The sequence below is a fragment of the Colius striatus genome, chromosome 9, assembly GCF_028858725.1.
Source record: "Colius striatus isolate bColStr4 chromosome 9, bColStr4.1.hap1, whole genome shotgun sequence".
Classification (NCBI taxonomy): Eukaryota; Metazoa; Chordata; class Aves; order Coliiformes; family Coliidae; genus Colius; species Colius striatus.
The window spans coordinates 22,863,231-22,882,133 of record NC_084767.1 but is presented as its reverse complement, the minus strand read 5'-3'; the positions used below and the strand labels follow the sequence as shown (position 1 = coordinate 22,882,133).

The following is an 18,903-nucleotide window of genomic DNA, read 5'->3' as shown; positions in this document are numbered from 1 at the left end:
TGCTCTAATCAAGCCACAAGCAACTTGACAAGTAGACTGTCCTATTATTAAACTGAAGCTTGCTAGCTCTTGCTGTAGAAAGACCTTGCTTGCAATTGCATTTAAATTTAGGGAATTAAATGCATAATTATGCATAATTAAATGCATAATTCCTAGTAAGACATTCCTCTGAAAAAACAACTGGATGAGAGTTCAAAGGGTCTGCACCCGACTCTTAGCTATTTATTGATGCTACTAGTACACAGAGACATTTGTGTATGCCTCTTGCTCATATGTTGGCAAAGCCACTTTCGCAAGGAGTAAGCTGAGTCTCTCATCAGCCCAAAGGGACACATCAGGTTCCATGGTGTAAATGTCTGTCTGTCCTTGTTGTGCCTTGGTCTTAAATGTATTGGCTAGGAATGCCTCTTTTCTCTGCCTCTATACCTAGCGCACTATGGCAGGAATCAGCTTCAGCAGTTTTGAAGTGTCTGCTTTAAACTCTGTGATGTAAAACAGGCACTTTAGCTGGACAATTCTTAAGAAAACGACTTTGATCTAATTGATAAGAAGAAAACCTCTTGCTATCCAAGTGACAGGAGCACCTGTGCTCACAGTTTTGATGACTTTTTTTGTGTGTGTGTGTGTGTGTAATTTGATGGCATACAGCTTATATTCTAACGACTGAATTCTCAGTCCTTAGTGATGCAATAGAAATAAATGTCTCCTTTGGTCTTTATAACAGGAGAGCTAAAGATCCTTCCATCATTATTTCAACAACTTATTTTTTTCCTTGCTTATAAGCTGTATATAACATCTTTATGTGAAAAATCACATAAGTAGATACTAGCAGACATTCATTAACACCGGAGTTCAACGTTATTATGATGAGTCCATCTCTCTGTATAAGACTGCTGCTGTGTCTCCAACAATATGAGTGATGCCGAACAATAAATAGCAGTGACCATACCTAGACAGTGTTGCATTGTGTCCTGAATGCCATTTCCACATGGCAATTTTCCAGATCTGTTAATCAGATAAAACATTTGACAGATGTTTTTTTTCTGTCCCTCAGTTTCTGTAGGCCTTTCACATCCCTCTGCGTGCTGTTTTAAATAGTTAGCATTGCTAAGGTGTCAGTTGGTAGTAACAAAAATAACCTTTGTACGTTAGCTTCCTCTTCTTGTCTAAGTCAAATCTATAGTCTCTAGACTTCCTTAATGAATAGCAGGCTTTAATAAATAACACAGTCATCCTTCAAGTGATCACCTCTCTTTCTCTGGCTCCTTAGTCTATCAATGTGGCCATCAAGAGTAAAATTCCCTGTGTTGTGGTGGAAGGTTCTGGTCGGATCGCCGATGTTATTGCTAACTTGATGGAGGCAAAAGGCACTCTTGGTTCTTCATGTGTGAAGGAGAGCTTGCTCAGATATCTGCCTCGTACTATTTCAAGGCTCTCTGAAGAGGAGACTGAAAGCTGGATTAAATGGGTAAGTGTATACTACTGCAGGGAGTTAGCAAGGCTGAAAGTGGGAGAAGGGTAGAGGAAACAGGGAATCAAGGGCAGCTGGTGACTTCCAAATCAGTGACGTTCATGCCTGATGGTACCTATAGGATATGTGGGACTCCTTGCCATGGTATATCCATGAGATCTTAAAAAAAGAAAGAGTCTTATAACTTATATTGGAAAGGAATGAAGGCTTACAGTATTTCGGAAAGGTGGCACATGTCTAGGCACAGGAGAAGTAACACTATATATTTTGAAACTCTCAGCTTCCTGGATGTTTGCAATTTCTCTGGAGCGCAGTCTGCTGGATGTGTCTCTTGCCTGATGTGCTGGTTGGTGTTGGACTCACTATGTGTCCTTTGTGAAAGTAAACAAATGGAATAGTTGCTGAATCACAGAATGGTAGGGATTGTCCAAGCCCTCTGCTAAAGCAGGTCCACCTAGATCAGGTCACAAAGAAACATGTGCAGGCAGGTTTTTAAATCCTCCTGAATTACTCCAAGATGAAGGGTTATTGCTGCTACCCCATGGACTTTCAGATTTTAGCAATTCTACTTCCAGTTTCTCTCATTTATTCAAAAAGTTTTTGTCTGTCTTCTTTCATCTCTTAAGATATTGAACAGAAGAGATTAGCCCTTAACAGGTTATGAGTGGAATGTTTAGGACTAGAAGGTTACTTGTTCAATATTTCACCACAGCAGCATCCCTACACCATCTTCACTGGGACTCAGTGACGTTAACTTACTAGTACCCTGTGCATGGAATGCAACCGTACAACACTGTACATAAACTAGCAGATTCATACTTTACACTTTGCCTATTTCACCGGAATGTAGTCATTATTGTGATTCCATATGTAACTGCTTGTTATGATAGTGTTTTCTGGTATTTGGAAAAGCTGGAGAGGTCGAGTGACTGCAATCTTTGGCTGCTTGGTAAAATCTCAGGAAACTGTTGTACTTGACCTTCAGGTGGATCTCTTTTTAGATATACTTCTGCTCTCCTTGATAGGTAAAGAAAAACTATTGAAATCCAGAAAAACATTAGTGTTCTGTTGTTTTTCAGAAGTCTTACAAGAATACTTCATCTCACTTCATCCATTAACTCCAGATAATTGACTTTCTCAATTAACTGCTCAATGTTTTACCAAGGACTTTGATTCTGTTCTCCACTCTTGGTTAATTATCTGCTACCCACAGTCACAGTGGGGTGCAGGCAGTAGGGAGTGATTCGTTACTCAAACTTCAGTCGAAGTTCATAATAGGGGGATGGAAAATGTTCTATTTTTTCTGTACACTTCTCTCAGCTTTGCATCTCCCCCTTAACTTTTTATATAAAATTAATGCATAATTCAAGATGTTTGCAGGCCCCAGAGAGGAATTCTGACACTCAAACTTTTGTGTATGTTTTTCTTTGATAGAAACCAAACAAAGCTTCTGGTGTTAGAGAAGCTATTGTTTCTGTCAAGGTCTGAGTTCATCTCTTGACGGACTTGATGGAGGACAACTTGCAAGTTCCACTGGGCAACTTGCTCCAACTGATCCAGTTTTGAGCAGCAAGCTTGGACTAGATCTCCAGAACTGTCTTCCAACCTTAATAATTTTCTGCTTCTGCAGAAAGAAGTAAAGAAAGAGGGAAGGAGCTATGTCTGAATTTGCACTTTGAACCTTGAAATTGTGATATCCAAATCTGAAAAGGAAGAATTGTCCTCTGAGCAGACCATTGTCCTGGCCTCTGGTTTTCAGAAGGAGCTTTGCATAGGGGACCATGGAACTGTTGAAGGCTATTTTCTCTTTTTCAGTCACTTGGCTACATAACTCAGAGTTTGTGCTGAGCTGCTTTGCAGTACCATTTGCAATACCATTTCTTGTAGGCAGGAATAGCTAAGATTATTATTTTCTGTGTGCTAGAATTAAAGGAACCTTTAAAAGCTTAGTTACATGATAGATGGTCTCTTTTTTTTTTTGACAAAGCACAAGGTGGTAGAAACTGTTCTCTAATAAACCGCTACACACTTGTTGAAATGTACTGTCATGACCTGTTTTTTTCATTATGACTATTTTCTAATAACCGAGATTATATCTTTTTTTGTTATGATGTTTGAATAGGGGAATTATAGTTATTCACTGTATTTTAGAAGATAATTAGTTCTGTACTGTATGTTGAAATGGGACTGGTAAGAAGCAACCTTGCTATTATGTGATTGGAAATTTCTTTTAAAGTTATTGTAGGAAGGTTTTGAAATGGAACTTTTCCTTTCTGCAGGTTAAAGAAGTCCTTGAGAACCCTCATTTACTTACAGTTATCAAAATAGAAGATGAAGATGAAATTGTGAGCAATGCCATTTCCTTTGCTCTGTACAAAGGCAAGTGATTGTTTCTCTCTTTTTTTTTTTTTAGCGGGGATTGGGTAATATTTTTTGTTTTTTCTTTTTGTCGTGGTTTAGACCCATCAGGGAACAAAGACCACGATTAGCCTCAAGTACCGAAGAGGCTGAGAATTGCTCAAGGGCAGGGAGAGCTTAATTGCCGCTTAAGGTTCAGGACAAAACAGACCAGGCCGCTCTGTTTGGGGAAGAAAACAGAAAAAAAAAAAAACCCAAACAATTTAATGCAACATCAACTAAAACATACCTCCAAAAACCCAAAACATAACCAAAATGAAACACCACAGAGTAATACATCAATGAAGAGTCCAACCAGCCTTTTTAAGAACACCTTCTTGCCACCCCTCCCCTCTTCCTGGGCTCAGAGCCCTGATCCCAGAGTTTTTACCCTGTCCCCCCCTGAACGGTTCGGGGGGGCAGGCAGTGGGGGTTTCAGTTAGTCTGTTCCCGATAGCTTCTGCCGTTTGTCCCTCCTCAGGACGGGTGAACTCCACACCAGTCCTCCCTGCAAGTCCGTGGGGTAACTCACACGCACGGCAGCCCTGCACGGGCTGCTCCGACGCGCACTTATTCCAAAGGCTGCAGCTCCTCTCTGCCTCTCGTGTGGGGCTGCTCTGCGGCGTGCAGGCTCTCCAGCACGGCCTGGGCCATGGCCGCCTCCCCACACAGTCCCTCGCCCGTCCGGGCTCACTCACATGGAGCTGCTGGTAACTCTCTGTCCTGCCATGGATCTCCATAGGTTGCAGGGGCACAGCTGCATTCTCACCACGGCTTGCAGAGGGGTCTCTGGTCTATCGCTTCTCCTTCCTTCCTCATTCTCTGGCTGAAGGGTCCGCGTGGTCGCCTCCATCTTGTATCACTCTTACACCTCCTGCCTCGCATTCCGAATTCCCGTCCCCTAAATAGTGATGGCAGAGGCGCCAGATTGGCCCAGCCGGGCCGGAGGTGGGTGTGAACCCAGGAGCCGGGGGAGAGTCCGCAAACTCTTTACCGGGTCTTCACTGCAACCCGCTCCCCCTGTTACTAAGCCAAAAGCTGCTCCTTGCTAAACCAGAACACTTTTATATTTAATACATAGAAAAAGATTACTATTTTCTAGAATAGCCTTCCATAGAGTAGTGCCAGCTCCTGCCACAGCATAGAGGTTGTCTTACCTAAAGTGGTGCAGACAGGTTAAAGCAGCATTATGGCACTTGTTTGTGTGGGTGAGATCAAAAGCCAATCCAGATAATTGCCAAGGCATTTAATCTTTGGGTATGCTGTGATAACATCTCTGAGAGTAGTACATCAGCATGTAACACAATAGGGAGGTAGGAAGCATAACAAATAATCTTTTCTGGTTATCCTGCAGAAGCGGATTACTTAGCATCCTGCAATGTAGATGGAAGTGACTTTGGTATAAGTGGATTGAAGAGATTTGAGAGTAGTATAGCGGAAAGACTAGTATAGGGACAGGGACCTGAGGGTCCTGGTGGACAGTAGAATGACTTTGAGCCTGCAATTTGCCCTCAAGGCCGAGAAGGCCAATAGCATCCTAGGGTGTATTTGAAGGGCTGTGGGCAGTAGGTCGAGAGAAGTTTTCCTTCCCCTCTGCCCTACGGAGACCTCATCTGGAATATTGTGTTCAGTTCTGGGCCCCTCATTTAAGGAAGGACAGGGAGCTGCTGGAGAGATTTCAGCACAGTGCAACCAAGATGATGAAAGGAGAGTAGCATCTCCCTTATCATGAAAGACTGAGAGAGCTGGGGATCTTCAACTTGGAGGAGACTGCGGGGAGATTTTTACATAAATTTTTACAATTACCTAAATGGTGGATGTCAGGAGGATGGAGCCAGGCTTTACTCAATGATGTCCAATGACAGGGTAAGGGGTACAAGCTGGAATATAAGAGGTTCCAAATAAATACAAGGAAGAATTTCTTCACTGTGAGGGTGACGAAGTACTGGAATGGGCTGTCTGGATAAGGTTGTCTCCTTCTCTGGAAATATTCAGAACCCACCTGGATGAGTTCCTGTATGACCTACTCTAGATGGTCCTGCTCTGGCAGTGAGGTTGGACTAGATGATCTTTCAAGGTGCCTTTCAACCCTTGAGATTCTGTGATTCTTTGTATGCAGTTAATTGAAAGTGCAGGGCTTTTGCCTAACCGTTTCCTAACTGTTTCCTAACTGTTTCAAATACTAGTGACTTGCAACAAGGAGTAATTCAGCCCTAGGCTTTCTACTACTCCAGCAGACCAGAACTGGTACTTGGTGAAGATTACTGCATTTTCTTGTCTGTACACACAGAAAGTCAATGAATGTTACAGCTATTCATGGCACTTCTTGTGTAGGGCCACAATGAAAATCCTGCAGATTTTTTTTTGTGTACAGCTCACAGAACCCTGAGGAGCCTGAATGAAATGTTGTGCTTATTTTAGTTAATGAGGTGCTCCTGGCACCTCATTTGTGGCCAATGTTAGACCATAATTATTTCTGTAAGAATTCGTCATACTCTAAAACCCAATCAGAAAGATCGACATGAGTCTGGGTAAAGATACTGAATAGACATTTTGCAGGTAGAGTGTGAAAAGTAGAGACAAATAAATATGCCAAGAAGCTATTCTATCTCTGGTCTTCTACCTAAAGCATTGCTCCTTCTCTGCAGCTTTCAGCACCAATGAACATGACAGAGACAACTGGAATGGGCAGCTGAAGCTACTTCTGGAGTGGAACCAGTTAGACCTGGCCAGTGACGAGATCTTCAACAATGACCGAAATTGGGAGGTATGGATTGCTTCTGGTTGAGTACATTGACATGGGACAGGGGAACAGTGGGGAGACATTATAACAGCAACCACTGTCTCAGCACCCTAACTTCTGTGATAAGTAGGAGTGTCTATTCTTCCTTGCACTGATATCACATGTATTAGGCCTGTAAGTAAGCTTTACATGTACCAAGTGATCCTTAATATTTGATTTTCTGTTTCTTCCTAGTCTGCTGACCTACAGGATGTCATGTTTACGGCCCTAGTGAAAGACAGGCCCAAATTCGTCCGGCTCTTCCTGGAAAATGGCTTGAATCTGAGAAAGTTTCTTACCACAGAGGTCCTTAGAGAGCTGTACATTAATAACTTCAGCAGCTTGGTGTTCAAGAACCTGCAGATAGCAAAGAACTCTTACAATGATGCTCTCCTCACTTTTGTATGGAAGATGGTTGAAGACTTCCGAAGAGGTCTCAAAAGAGATGACAAGAATAGCAAGGATGAGATGACGATTCATCTTTCAGTGAGTGATGAACAGTTTAAACTCCATATTTCATCCCTCAAAAGGAAAAACTTTTTGTCTCTGGTATAGCAGGATTTGCTATACAATAAAAACAGTGTTAGACTTGGTTTACATTTAACATAGTGCCCCATTTTACAAATGCATTTAAGAACAAAAATGGGTGAGTTTGGCTGTTGAATTAAAATATTTTGTCTTAGAACAATCAATGCTTTAGTTACGCTTACAATTTATCCAATTTATAATATAAATTCAGAGTTTCATACAGAGTTGCCAACTGAGCAATTGGATTCCTATTTTGGTACAGACTTGTATCTTAAACCTTGCTTGTTGCTTGTTCTAGACTTTATTTCTTTGTCACGTGGAGCCAGAAAGAACAGTATGTCTAGTTTTTTTTCAGAGATGCAACTGGTAGGATATTCAGTGGAAGCTTGTTTTGAAAATGATGGTTAGCTTTGAAAATTTCCAACAAAGCTTGTTGTTCTTAAAAGTTTTGTTGCTTGGTAACCATCTTTTTATGGCCTTGCTTTCCTCAGATACTATTTTTTTCCAATGCAAAGAAAATGGCAAGCTTAGAAATTCTTCTCTGTTTCATTTTTTTAAGTTTAAAATCATGCTTAAACAGAAAAGGTATATTGGCATGTTTTTTTAAACAGAGTCAAGCTGTGATTGAGGCTGTTGGAACAGCATAGGTTAAAACAGAAAATTACTTTGACCAAGGTGTCTTTTATTCTCAACTGATTCTTCCACCTGAAATAGGAAAATATAAGGCTTTAAAATAAATATTAAAAAGCCCCTCACTTGCATTACTATTTGACAACTGCCAGATAACAGAGAGAGAGGATCAGTGGGCTGGATGTAAAAGGAAGAATATCTGAAAACAGGACAATGGCAGGATTTCTTTCAGTTGAAAACTGTTTGGTGACCTTAGGTCTGAGGAGCTATTGCTTTCTTTCAGGATGAGTGTCCTATCACAAGGCACCCACTGCAAGCTCTGTTTATTTGGTCAGTTCTGCAGAACAAGAAAGAATTGTCTAAAGTCATTTGGGAGCAAGTAAGTTGAATACTCATTTATTCCTCTTTGCAAAAAGAATTGTTAGAGTGTTTAATGTCACCCATTTTATGTTGGGGTGTGGATTTCAGGTTTTTCTTTCTTAATGTCTCGTGTGAGTTGGCAGTTAAAGCTAACATTTACTTGTAGTTGTTCTCATCTGTGTTCAAGCTTGGATGCTAAGTTCCAACCCATTCCACAATATGGAAGTGTTCTGATCCTAGGTATTTAACTGAAATCCATTTCTAATTTTGATTATCTAGCTCATTTTGTGATGCTTGTGTCAAATACCTAACCTGTAGGCTGCGAATATGAGGCTGATGCATGCAAAACTAATGGATGCTTTTGCTCATGTTTGTCTACCTGTCCAAACCAGAGTGCTTCTTTGCTGCACATGTAGATGTTTTGAATGGAACAGACTAACATAGTCTGGGCAGTTCTGGACTCATCTGGTGGACAGTGAAAAAGATAGTACACCTCATGACAGAGCAGACTCTCTTTTGTGAATTATCAGCCAGAGGTGCAAAGCTGATATATATAACTGTTAAATACCAGACATTTTCAGACTGGTTACAATGTTTTTATCAAACCAGTAAACTGATGATTACTATTTGTTTAGTGCAACTGGATCTTAATTTCCCAGTCTTGACTAGGACAGATAATTTTTAAAGGATCACATTTTCTTTTTTGTGACTTCACTTTCTCTTCCTAGACCAGAGGCTGCACATTGGCAGCCCTTGGGGCCAGTAAGCTTCTGAAAAGCATGGCAAAGGTTAAGAATGATATAAATGCTGCTGGTGAGTCTGAGGAACTTGCTAATGAGTATGAGACAAGAGCAGTAGGTAAGTGCCATCTTTATGTCATCCGGAAATTTAATAGGTGAGGCCAGAGATCAGGAAATTGTTTCTTGGAATATTACTTGTTTTAATAATCTCTAGGCCTGATGTGTGATTGCATAGCAGTGTTTTTTATTTTGTGAAAAGCAACACTGACAACCCTGCCATTTTTCTTCATAAAAATATAAGACAAATTAATTAATTCACTTTGCCTGAAATACTGTCCAGAAATCCACTTTTGAATTTTAAGAAGAGAAATGATATCTCAAAAGGAAGTATCAAGAAAGCTTTATTTAGAATACTAGAGATCCATCATTTGCTTCCCTTTAATGTTAAAATGAGCTTTTCTGCTTGGAAATCTCTTCCACGCAATCTGGTCCCAGCAGTAACTGTGCGTCATGTAGGAACAATTTGACTTCTAAAACGAGGGTTGTGAGTTTTTTTAGGGTAAAGAATTTCTTTTATTGGGAAGAAAAGTTACATATCTTGGTAAGACTGAAGAACAAGAGTGCCCAGAAATAGGAAGGAGAATATAGAGTAAGAGTTTTCTGCATGAGTACTGGTAATATTCAGATTGAGAAAAGGCACCCTTCATATTTGCAGGTTTACTTTTGGTGTGTAAGAATAAATTGTAGGTAAAAAGTGGATTGAATTTTTATTTCAGAACTGAAAAATCATATTCCTTCCTTATTCAAAGATGACAAGTAATGTCTCTCATTGACAAGGCACATCTAGCTTGGTTATTTCTTTGCTTTGGATGGCCTTCAGTTCCTCCTATTCTGAAGACTAAGAGTAATTCAGAATTGAGACCTGCATCTCATGGGCTGAAGTGATCAATAGTTTCTTGCTTAGTGAGGATAAGGGATTACAGCACAGCAGAGGTACATTCTTCTCTTTAGGATTTCAATTTCCTGAGTTAAAAGTGCTGATGTTTCCTCAGTGTCTAGTTATCTTGCAAATTATTCAGAGAAATATGTAAATGAAAGGCAGCATACTTGGTAGAAAACCAGGCAGGGAATAATTTGTAGCACCCACAACTTACTCTGTTGGTTCAGAACATTTTTTCCTAAACTTGAAGGTACAAAATAGTGTTTCCTCTGGGACTTTATTGCAGACTATAGCCTGCAGAAAACTGTAACTGCATTGCTGCCCAGCAATCTGCTGTCATCAGCATAAATTGTATTAGATGACAATTACAGTGCAATAGCCCTGAAGATTCAATAGGAAAACCATAGAAACATTGCTGTACAGGGCTTCTGGAGGCCTCTAGTCCAATCTACTCATCGAGGTGTTGTAACTACCAGGAGTGCAGGTAATCAGTTCATTTGCAACTTCATTTAGCCTAATCTTGAAAATCTGTACATACGGACATTGGTTTATTGCTCCTAAAAGAAGACCATGTTTGTTTCTTTTCTGGGGCCCATGGAGATTAGGTTGATCAGTTGAACTTAAGACTTGTTTTTATTTGTGTGTATATTGGCAAAGCTATTTCACTGTCCGCTAAGGAATGGCACGAGGCCACACTTTCTGGTAACATGCAAAATATTTTCTGTATGTCCTACATCACCAGGTAAAAACTGCTTAAATAGACTTACTTAAACTTATCTACATCTCTCAGGCCTGATTATTTAGCAAGATGTTGAGAAGCGTACAGGTCCCTTCAAAGTCAGTCTATCAAGGGCTACCTGCATTTGTAGGGTATGTGGTAAAATCAGACAAGACTATTGCTGTCTGTGTGCATCCTTAAAATAAACGTAGGTGTTTGCAAAAATACACTGTTGGAAAAGAGCTCCTACTGTAGGCTGCTATGTTTTCTAAGAGGGTAGATTGCTTGTCAAGTCAGTTATACTCTGTCACAAATACACCTCTGGGTGGGAAACATTCAGAGCTGGGAAGAGAAGTGAATCTTCATGTGCATTGTTAGTGGACAAATCTGTGCACAGAGTAACATGCTTGTAGCTGTTCTAAAATACTGATGTTTGCAGTGCTTTTCCCAGTGAAAAAGCAGCATCAGTGCTAAATGAATGAATAAAAAAAAGAGGAAACAATCAGATACAATGATTTGTTTAAGTTAGAGAAGATCATAGTTTTTGCTTAGTTTTTTTACTTCAGAATTATCACTGTGTGAACTGATTTAGTGTTACACTTTTCCATTCAGATATGAATTCTGTATGAAAGCTTAACATATGCCAGTGGGGTTGTAAAGCACTGTACTTGTTCTTTTGCCATGCTAAAAGTGTATAAAGAGTACTTTTATCTACATGCTTTAATGTTATAAACATTACATTTCAGAAGTCACTGAAGAAAATTGCACCAAATTCAGTGGGAAATGTAGTTTGAGATCAGTGTGGGGGGGCCTCTTTCCTCCAGAGCTATTCACCGAGTGTTATAGCAAGGATGAAGATCTAGCTGAGCAGTTGCTGACTTATTCCTGTGAAGCCTGGGGAGGGAGCAATTGTCTGGAACTAGCAGTTGAAGCTAAAGACCAACAATTCATTGCCCAGCCAGGAGTACAGGTAATATCAATAAAAAGCAGTTGTGCAGATTGCTGTAACTCTTACAACCTGGATAGCTTAAAATAACCACAGCGTATATCCTTACTGTTAAAATCCTGCATTCACACATACATTCTGTGAAAGTACAGTGCTCAAGCACTGTCCTTGTGGGAGTAAGAGGTGAATTTTTTGAGCCTTGTGTCCTGTAGCACACTCAGAGCACCAGTGGCTGCAGTGCTGTTAATTGTACATCAGAGAGCACTAGCTGTTGCTGGTGGGGACCAATGTTTGTGGCTCCTGGCTGATTTTCCTGCAGGTGTGAAGTCATAAAGGGAACACTTGATTTAGAGAATAAATCATAATGAGATGATAAAAGTAAAGTGACTGCTCCCTTGGCATGCCTCCCATCTTTGCACAATATTACCCAGTGCAAAGTGCCTTATAAATCTGTTCAAGTCCTACTAAGCCTGATTTTGAACTCCTCATTATGTAAACTGGTGGATGCCTGGACTAAGAATCCATTACTGATACAGAATGCTTTCTGTATTGTTGAAATAGGAATCCCAGTTATTTTGATTGAAATCTCAAAGTTTCAGGTGTTTTACTGAAATAAATATCCCCTAAAGTCATTCCTAGGTTATTTTGTGGATGTTTCCAAAAAACAACAATATTTTCTTCTTCCCTGCAGAATTTCCTTTCCAAGCAGTGGTATGGAGAGATTTCAAGAGATACTAAAAACTGGAAGATTATATTCTGTCTGTTCTTTTTCCCTTTAATAAGTTGTGGTTTCATCTCATTCAGGTAATCAACTTGCTTCTCATTAGCAGAAGCAAAGCAAGTCAATTAATCTTAGCATCATAGGGTAGCATCATAGGCTAGGAGGGACCTCTGGAGATTATCTAGTTCAACTCCCATCTCAAAGCCATGGTTAGTCAGAGTAGGTTGCCCAAGACTGTGTACAGATGGGTTTTACTTCACAGCCATGCTGGGAAACCTGTTCATTTACTCTAGAGATATGTAATGGCTCAAGGAGCTTTTGACAGATTATGTCCACACTCTGATGTGGAGTTAAGATGTACCAATTTTCTTGCACATGTTCAGTCAGTAGATGCAGAATGTCATTACCTTTAAAACAATGTCCTAGGCTAAACTTGTCTCACTTTCACTTTGACACAAGAGCACAAATGTTTCCTGGCATAAAAGTTATTCTTTGAGACATTTTTCCTATTTTAATTCCTCAGGAAAAAGCCCGTGGAGAAGAGCAAGAAATTAATCTTGTATTACGTGTCTTTCTTCACCTCCCCCTTTGTGGTCTTCTCCTGGAATGTCATCTTCTACATCGCTTTCCTGTTGCTCTTCGCCTATGTGTTGCTTATGGATTTCCAGAAGGAACCTACCGCCCTGGAGATCATCCTATATGTGCTGGTCTTCATTCTGCTTTGTGATGAAGTGAGACAAGTAGGCAGCGCTTGCAAACCAAACATGTTTTAGGGCTAGATTAAAAGCCTTGAGGTTTTTCCCCTCCTTAAGGCAGTGCAGGCTGCTTTGAATTTACAGGGAAACCACTTCTTGGGAGATATGCTCAAACAGCTCAAAGCACAGTGAATATTTTCTTTCTCTGATGTTTAATTCCTACTTATGCCCCAGTAGCTGCAGTGTCCATGCACCAAGAGGAATGTGTACTGACTTTGTGTGAGAATCATACAATCATAGAATGGTAGGGGTTGGAGAAAGCTGGTTACAGTGGAGATGTTTCTCATGAATGCTTACCTTAGATTGAGAAAGCAGTCAAGAATAGGATGCTAGAATTAACACACTGATTTTTGTGCATACCTTGTGATTAAGTGATTCCTGTCTCCCTTCTCCACATCCTATCTCCACCCCTCTTTCTTTTTTACCAATGAGAAATATATTCTTATGTATTTCTTTTTTTGATCATGTATACAATTTTTACTAGTTTCATAGAATCATTAAGGTTGGAAAAAAACATTGAGTCCAACCACTAAGGACGGTCATGTAGTCCCAAAGACCAGCTTTGAATTGCCTGAATTGCTTTTGCTGTGGGATGTGAAAATGTTAGCTTTTCTTGTCAGCTGCATAGGTACTATTCTTCATATGTAAGGGTACATATGAAAGAATATATGTAAAGGAGCTTATGAAATATGTGAGTTTTCAGCCAACCAGTCTATCAGTCAATGTCCAGAGTAGAAAGAGGATGGCAGTGAAATCAGAGGAGAAATGAGTGTATGGTTTCAGTGCAGTTCTTTCTGGTTATGCTGTAAGGCATTAGACTGTACATGTGTTTGTGGTGATCTGCTGGATCAGACTACTCTACAATCACGTTTCTTACATAAACTCAAATGATACAGCTGAGTAGTGTTGTTACTGTTCATAACTTTGTGAAGTCAAGGTGGTACCTTGTTTAAGGCAGCTTTACTTGCTAAGGAGAATGGGGGAAAAGTAAAAGTCTCTTTTGCAACTAAAACACTAATGGAGTGTTTGTTTCTGCTGATTTAGGTGTCTCTGGTGTCTCTGGACCTGTCCTTGCACTACCTGTTGTGTACCCAGTAAACCTCCTGTTGAAAGCCATAGGGATAGAAGTTTTTTGAGTTGTTTTTTTTTTTTTGCTACCAATGTCACTATTTCTCACTGATCTAAGCAGGTTGAACAGCTTTAGATATCATAATCCCATTAATAACTGGTGGCTAGACCAATTTGATTTTGGAAGTAGAGGCAGTTGAAACAGAGACTTGATTGAAGACATTATCTTAAAATAAGCCAATGATCAGGCTTCAAACCTGTTTTTCTGAGGACCAGAATGCAGAACATTGTCTCAATGGTTTTGACTTCTCAGGAAACTTTCTCCCTGACTTCCTCTGAGATAGGTTGTGTGTGCATTGGTCTAACTCTGCAACCAAAATAAACTCTAAATTCTTAATATTAAAAAAAATAAAAGGAAAAAGATTTTGTGTTCACTTTAAAGGAAAAATAACAGTGGCATTGCCTGGGTTCCCATTGTAGCTGCTGCAGTCACATAACTAGGGATTTTGGAGAGAAATCAGCCTTCAAATTAGAAAGTGGTGTATCTGTGGAAGTGATAGTTAATACACATTGTTCCAAATTGAAAGCAGATTTTTTTTTCACCATTCAGGAAAACTGTACTGTATCTGAAGAACTGTAAGCCATTGCTTCAGCTGTCATTTCATTCTGATTGTCCTAGAGATATTTAACTAGCTAGAGCTACTTTCTCATATCTGGTTTGAAGCTGTCATGGCAATAGTGAAATTGGAGATGCTTTATTCCTGCTGTCTTCTTAGTCACATGGATGTAGCTTCCAGCCAGGTGAGTGGGTAGACTTGTGGGGTATTAAGGAAAGTCCTGTTTTCTCAAATGAAGAAGAAATCTGGGCAGAACTTGTCTGCAACTTAACAGCAGTGAGAATTGCTTGACATTTGAAGAACTGGACTGAACTTCAGTCTCAGTTATTCTCACTTGTTTTCACACATCTGCCTCTCTTTTCTCTCTATTTGTGCTTTAAGAACAAAATCTATATCCTTTCCTCCATCCACAGTTGTGCCCCTAATAAAAGAGTCACCAGGCTCAGACTGGCTGCATTTAATACAGCTGTAGTGTAGTGATGTGCTTACGGCTTTGTGAAAGAATTTTGAGTCATATATCAAAATTTTCACGTATGGCAAGAAAACTTACATCGAGTGTAAGGAGTTACTAGACAGAAATAACTCAGTGTCATGCTGTCCTCACTCAGTGCCTGATATTTGGTACCTTAAGTAGTAAGAAAGATGTATGTAGGTCCCAGCAGTGTCTTGTAATATCTTGAGCCTGACACCCTAGTAACTGCCATAACTGTTAATTTTTAGAAATGCATCCCATTATATGAAGAAAATACAACAAGAAAATGCAATTGGAATAGCAAAGTGAAGCTCTCTAATTATAGCTTCTTCTGCATTTAGAGGAAAACTTCCCTCGATATCTGTTTCTCATAGAAGTACTGAGAGCGAAATTGATTTCCTTGGGTATGCTAGATATAGAGAGATTCACTGGTTAGTACTCTGCTAAGTTTCAATTATTTCAATGAAAATGAGAAAGAGTTATGATCGGGGAGTCAAGCATATTTCTTCAGTCTTAACAGAGGTTTCTTCTTGTTAAGCTACCTTTCCTAATGAATAACCAATGAATTAGATACAGTTTCTTACAGAAACTTTGGATCCAGGATAAAGTAACAGTCAATCTAGGAACAGGCACAGATTCGTGCTAAACTTGCAATTCAGAGATAGAGACACAGCTAACAAGTAGAATAAGTTAAATCTACATCTTTGATCAAAAGCATGTGTGTGTAGCCTTGGTCAGATTACTGAATTAGCTCTGTCGAAGAAAAAGTAGCCAGAATACTCAACTGCCTAGAAGCAGAGATTCCTCCCCAGATTGTTTCAGGTGCTCTTAGTGGGTCACACCAAGACTCTTTTAACCCATTTGACAGCAGTCCTGCCAGAGTATGCCATGATCTACTCCAGGGTTTCCTGCAAGAGTATGCATACACACGTGAGCCCTAAGTATATCAAACTCATCTCTTATCAGGACTGTTCCTTCCGCTTCCCATGTACAAGCACCCATATGCTGGGGTTATGTCCTTTGAGCACAGTAACTTACATTCTGGTTGTGCAGAATCGGTGTCACGTAATTGATCTCAGTGGAAGAGCACCAGCCTCGCACATCTGGGCTGCAAGAGAAAAATGCCTTAATGAGTCTAAACATAGAAAGACTTGACTCATAGTCCTATTAGAAGTTTGAAGTAAAAATGTTGGTAGTAATTTCCAGCATTACTGAAAATATTAAAACTTATTCTGGGGAAATTAAAAGTCAACTGAACACTGGGGAACATATTATACATGCCAAAAAATTAACTGGGCAAGGAAACAATCGTTACTGTTGAATTGGGTGAAATGAGGACATCCAGTGGGGAGAAGTGAAGGAAGGGTTGAGGAGCACCTTGTGTCACTGGCCAATGCTGTGTGTTGGTTAATTTCAGCTTTTTCTCTTCTCAGTGGTATATGAATGGCAGTAAGTATTTCTCAGATCTGTGGAATGTTATGGATACCCTAGCAATTTTCTACTTCATAGCAGGGATTGTATTCAGGTGAGTAGTTTCTTTTCCCTTGGCCGTGTTATGGCTGTGCTTTCTTTCTGGGTTTTGACTACAAACTATCATGACATTTTGGGAAATGTGTTCGCAAAATTCCCTGTTCTTTTTGAAGGACTCAAATATTTCCAAGTCTTGACTAAATCTGTAAAAGCAAATGAAGCAATTAAGAGAACAACTGCATAAAACATTTTATCTTTTTTGTTTATTGGAAGTTGAGTCTGTTGCTGGAATCAAAGGTGACTTTCCTAAACTTAGATTTTTCTGGGAGAGCAGGATAGCCCTTAGTGAAATAGGCTCAGGTTTAATGACAATGCCTTCAAGATTAGCTGTATAAAGCATATCAGGCAAAGTTGAAGGATGAGATGGTTCATGTATCAGAGAGGAAGAAGTTTTTCAGGGTTTTTTCAGGCTTCTATTATTGAGTATTCCATCTTTTAGCTTTAGTGTGTTGTATTTAAAGGGACTGTAATTTTACCTAAAACAAAATGTCATTAACTCATGTGATTTCTTTTACATGAATGGCTGAGTTAACAGCCATGAAAAAGAAATGATGGTAACACACTTTACAAGGTGTTTGTTTGTTCTTGTTAGTTCTTGTTCTTAGTTCTTGTTGTCTCAGTGCAGCAAGAGCAGTCATTGCACTGTCATGATTTTGGAGGACTGTGGAAATAGCTGAAGGTACGAGATTTCCTAGTTGTCAATAGTTTTAGAGGGGAAAGGGAGAAACAAGGATGATGTAGCTAAGACAGGAAGAGTCTAAACAAGATATGTGTTAACTTGTTCTACCATCTGTGATCAGGTGGAAGTGGGTGGGAGAGAGCATGGGACCTGGCTTAGCTGTGATCTGTTGCTAAATGCTCCCTTTCTATTCCCCATTTCAGTATACTTTTATCTGACTTCTGCTTGCTTTACCCAACACTTCTCTTTATTTTCTTTTACTGTCTCCATCAGGCTTCACTCATCAGATGAAAGCTCTTGGTATTCTGGGAGAGTAATTTTCTGTTTGGACTATATAGTTTTTACTCTGAGACTGATCCATATTTTCACAGTTAGCAGGAATCTAGGACCCAAAATTATTATGCTGCAGAGGATGGTAAGATTCTAGAAGGTATTCTAGAGAGTCTATATAAATGATGTAACACATTTTTTTCTTCGAGTTAAAATTATCACTGTTGTGAAAATGGTAGCAAGTTCTGTCCTTCTCTTAAGTCTGCTAAACATCAGTGATTAAGATTTAAATAGGACCTAAGTAAGAGCAGGGGCTTTTTATTTTTCTCTGCACAGGAAGAAAGTAAAGAAGAGTCTGAAGAAGAGAAGAGGAAATTTGTTTCCTGATAGCTTTTGTCTTTCATGTCTCAAATGGTTCAGTGTTATAATCCCACTCTTGTTTCTCACAAGAGTTTGAATGTTCCCCAAACGAGAAAATAATGAGAGATAGAATAGAAAAAAGATTTCTGCCTTTAATTCCATCCATAACACAAGTAACTGGAGAAAAAGGTGGTAATGAGTCTCTCAAGGAGTGGCGAGGCTAATTCAGGCTGTGGTATTGCTGGCAGACTGGGAAAGTAAATAGATGGGGTTCCATATAACACAGATGTGGCTTACTTTAGGTGTGGGAATTGGGGATCACTGGGGAGCTGGAGTATATCTACTTGAATTTGTTTGTGTCCTCTGGAGCCAATCTTGTATATGGAATTGAAAAACCTGATGTGTAGTGAAAATGAGAGTAACAGCATTGTCTGCAGTTTACTCTGAAAGCCTTTATTTTGCCTTGTACCACTGCTGCAAAGCTGAAGTCTACCCAGTCCTTGAGTGCCTTATGATATGGAAGTAAATACACAGGATTTTTCTGTATATCTTTCCATTTTTTGGCTTTCTTCAAAATGATGAGTTCTTGAATGTCTAATAGTAAAGATTCTTGGAAGGGCACATCTTGCTGGAAGTTGGTCTGTAATAAATCAGGAAGCTCAGCTGGGATATTACCGGTATTCAGTATATTATTAGGAGATAGAAATTTGTAGAGCTGTTAGACAGAGTGTCTGAACTATATGCTGAATTGAAGCCAACCCGAATGGCATTTTCAGAAGTGGTGGCTGCTTTCACCTGGCACATGGCTGCAGGATCTGCAGTTAGAATTGCTGCATAAATAGTCTTTGTATATGGATCTGAGTTTTGTGGGTGGAGCCTGTCTGGTTTTATATTCTGAAGTGTACCTTGGTTTTCTGGT

The 18,903-nt window shown here is 39.7% G+C and overlaps 1 protein-coding gene across 2 annotated transcripts in view; it reads left to right on the top strand.

Moving 5' to 3' along the window:
• The window catches only part of TRPM8 (transient receptor potential cation channel subfamily M member 8), a 43,587-nt gene that overhangs the window by 13,675 nt on the left and 11,009 nt on the right, over nucleotides 1-18,903 (top strand). The window contains exons 8-18 of one of the 2 annotated variants that reach the window (XM_062002365.1): nucleotides 1,271-1,468; nucleotides 3,751-3,850; nucleotides 6,517-6,635; nucleotides 6,846-7,136; nucleotides 8,098-8,187; nucleotides 8,897-9,026; nucleotides 11,391-11,536; nucleotides 12,204-12,316; nucleotides 12,757-12,973; nucleotides 16,579-16,670; nucleotides 17,628-17,769. In XM_062002365.1, the coding sequence (XP_061858349.1) occupies nucleotides 1,271-1,468; nucleotides 3,751-3,850; nucleotides 6,517-6,635; nucleotides 6,846-7,136; nucleotides 8,098-8,187; nucleotides 8,897-9,026; nucleotides 11,391-11,536; nucleotides 12,204-12,316; nucleotides 12,757-12,973; nucleotides 16,579-16,670; nucleotides 17,628-17,769 (1,638 nt within the window). Of the gene's footprint in view, nucleotides 1-1,270; nucleotides 1,469-3,750; nucleotides 3,851-6,516; nucleotides 6,636-6,845; nucleotides 7,137-8,091; nucleotides 8,188-8,896; nucleotides 9,027-11,390; nucleotides 11,537-12,203; nucleotides 12,317-12,756; nucleotides 12,974-16,578; nucleotides 16,671-17,627; nucleotides 17,770-18,903 lie in introns of both variants that reach the window. The other variant, XM_062002364.1, reaches the window with a different exon arrangement.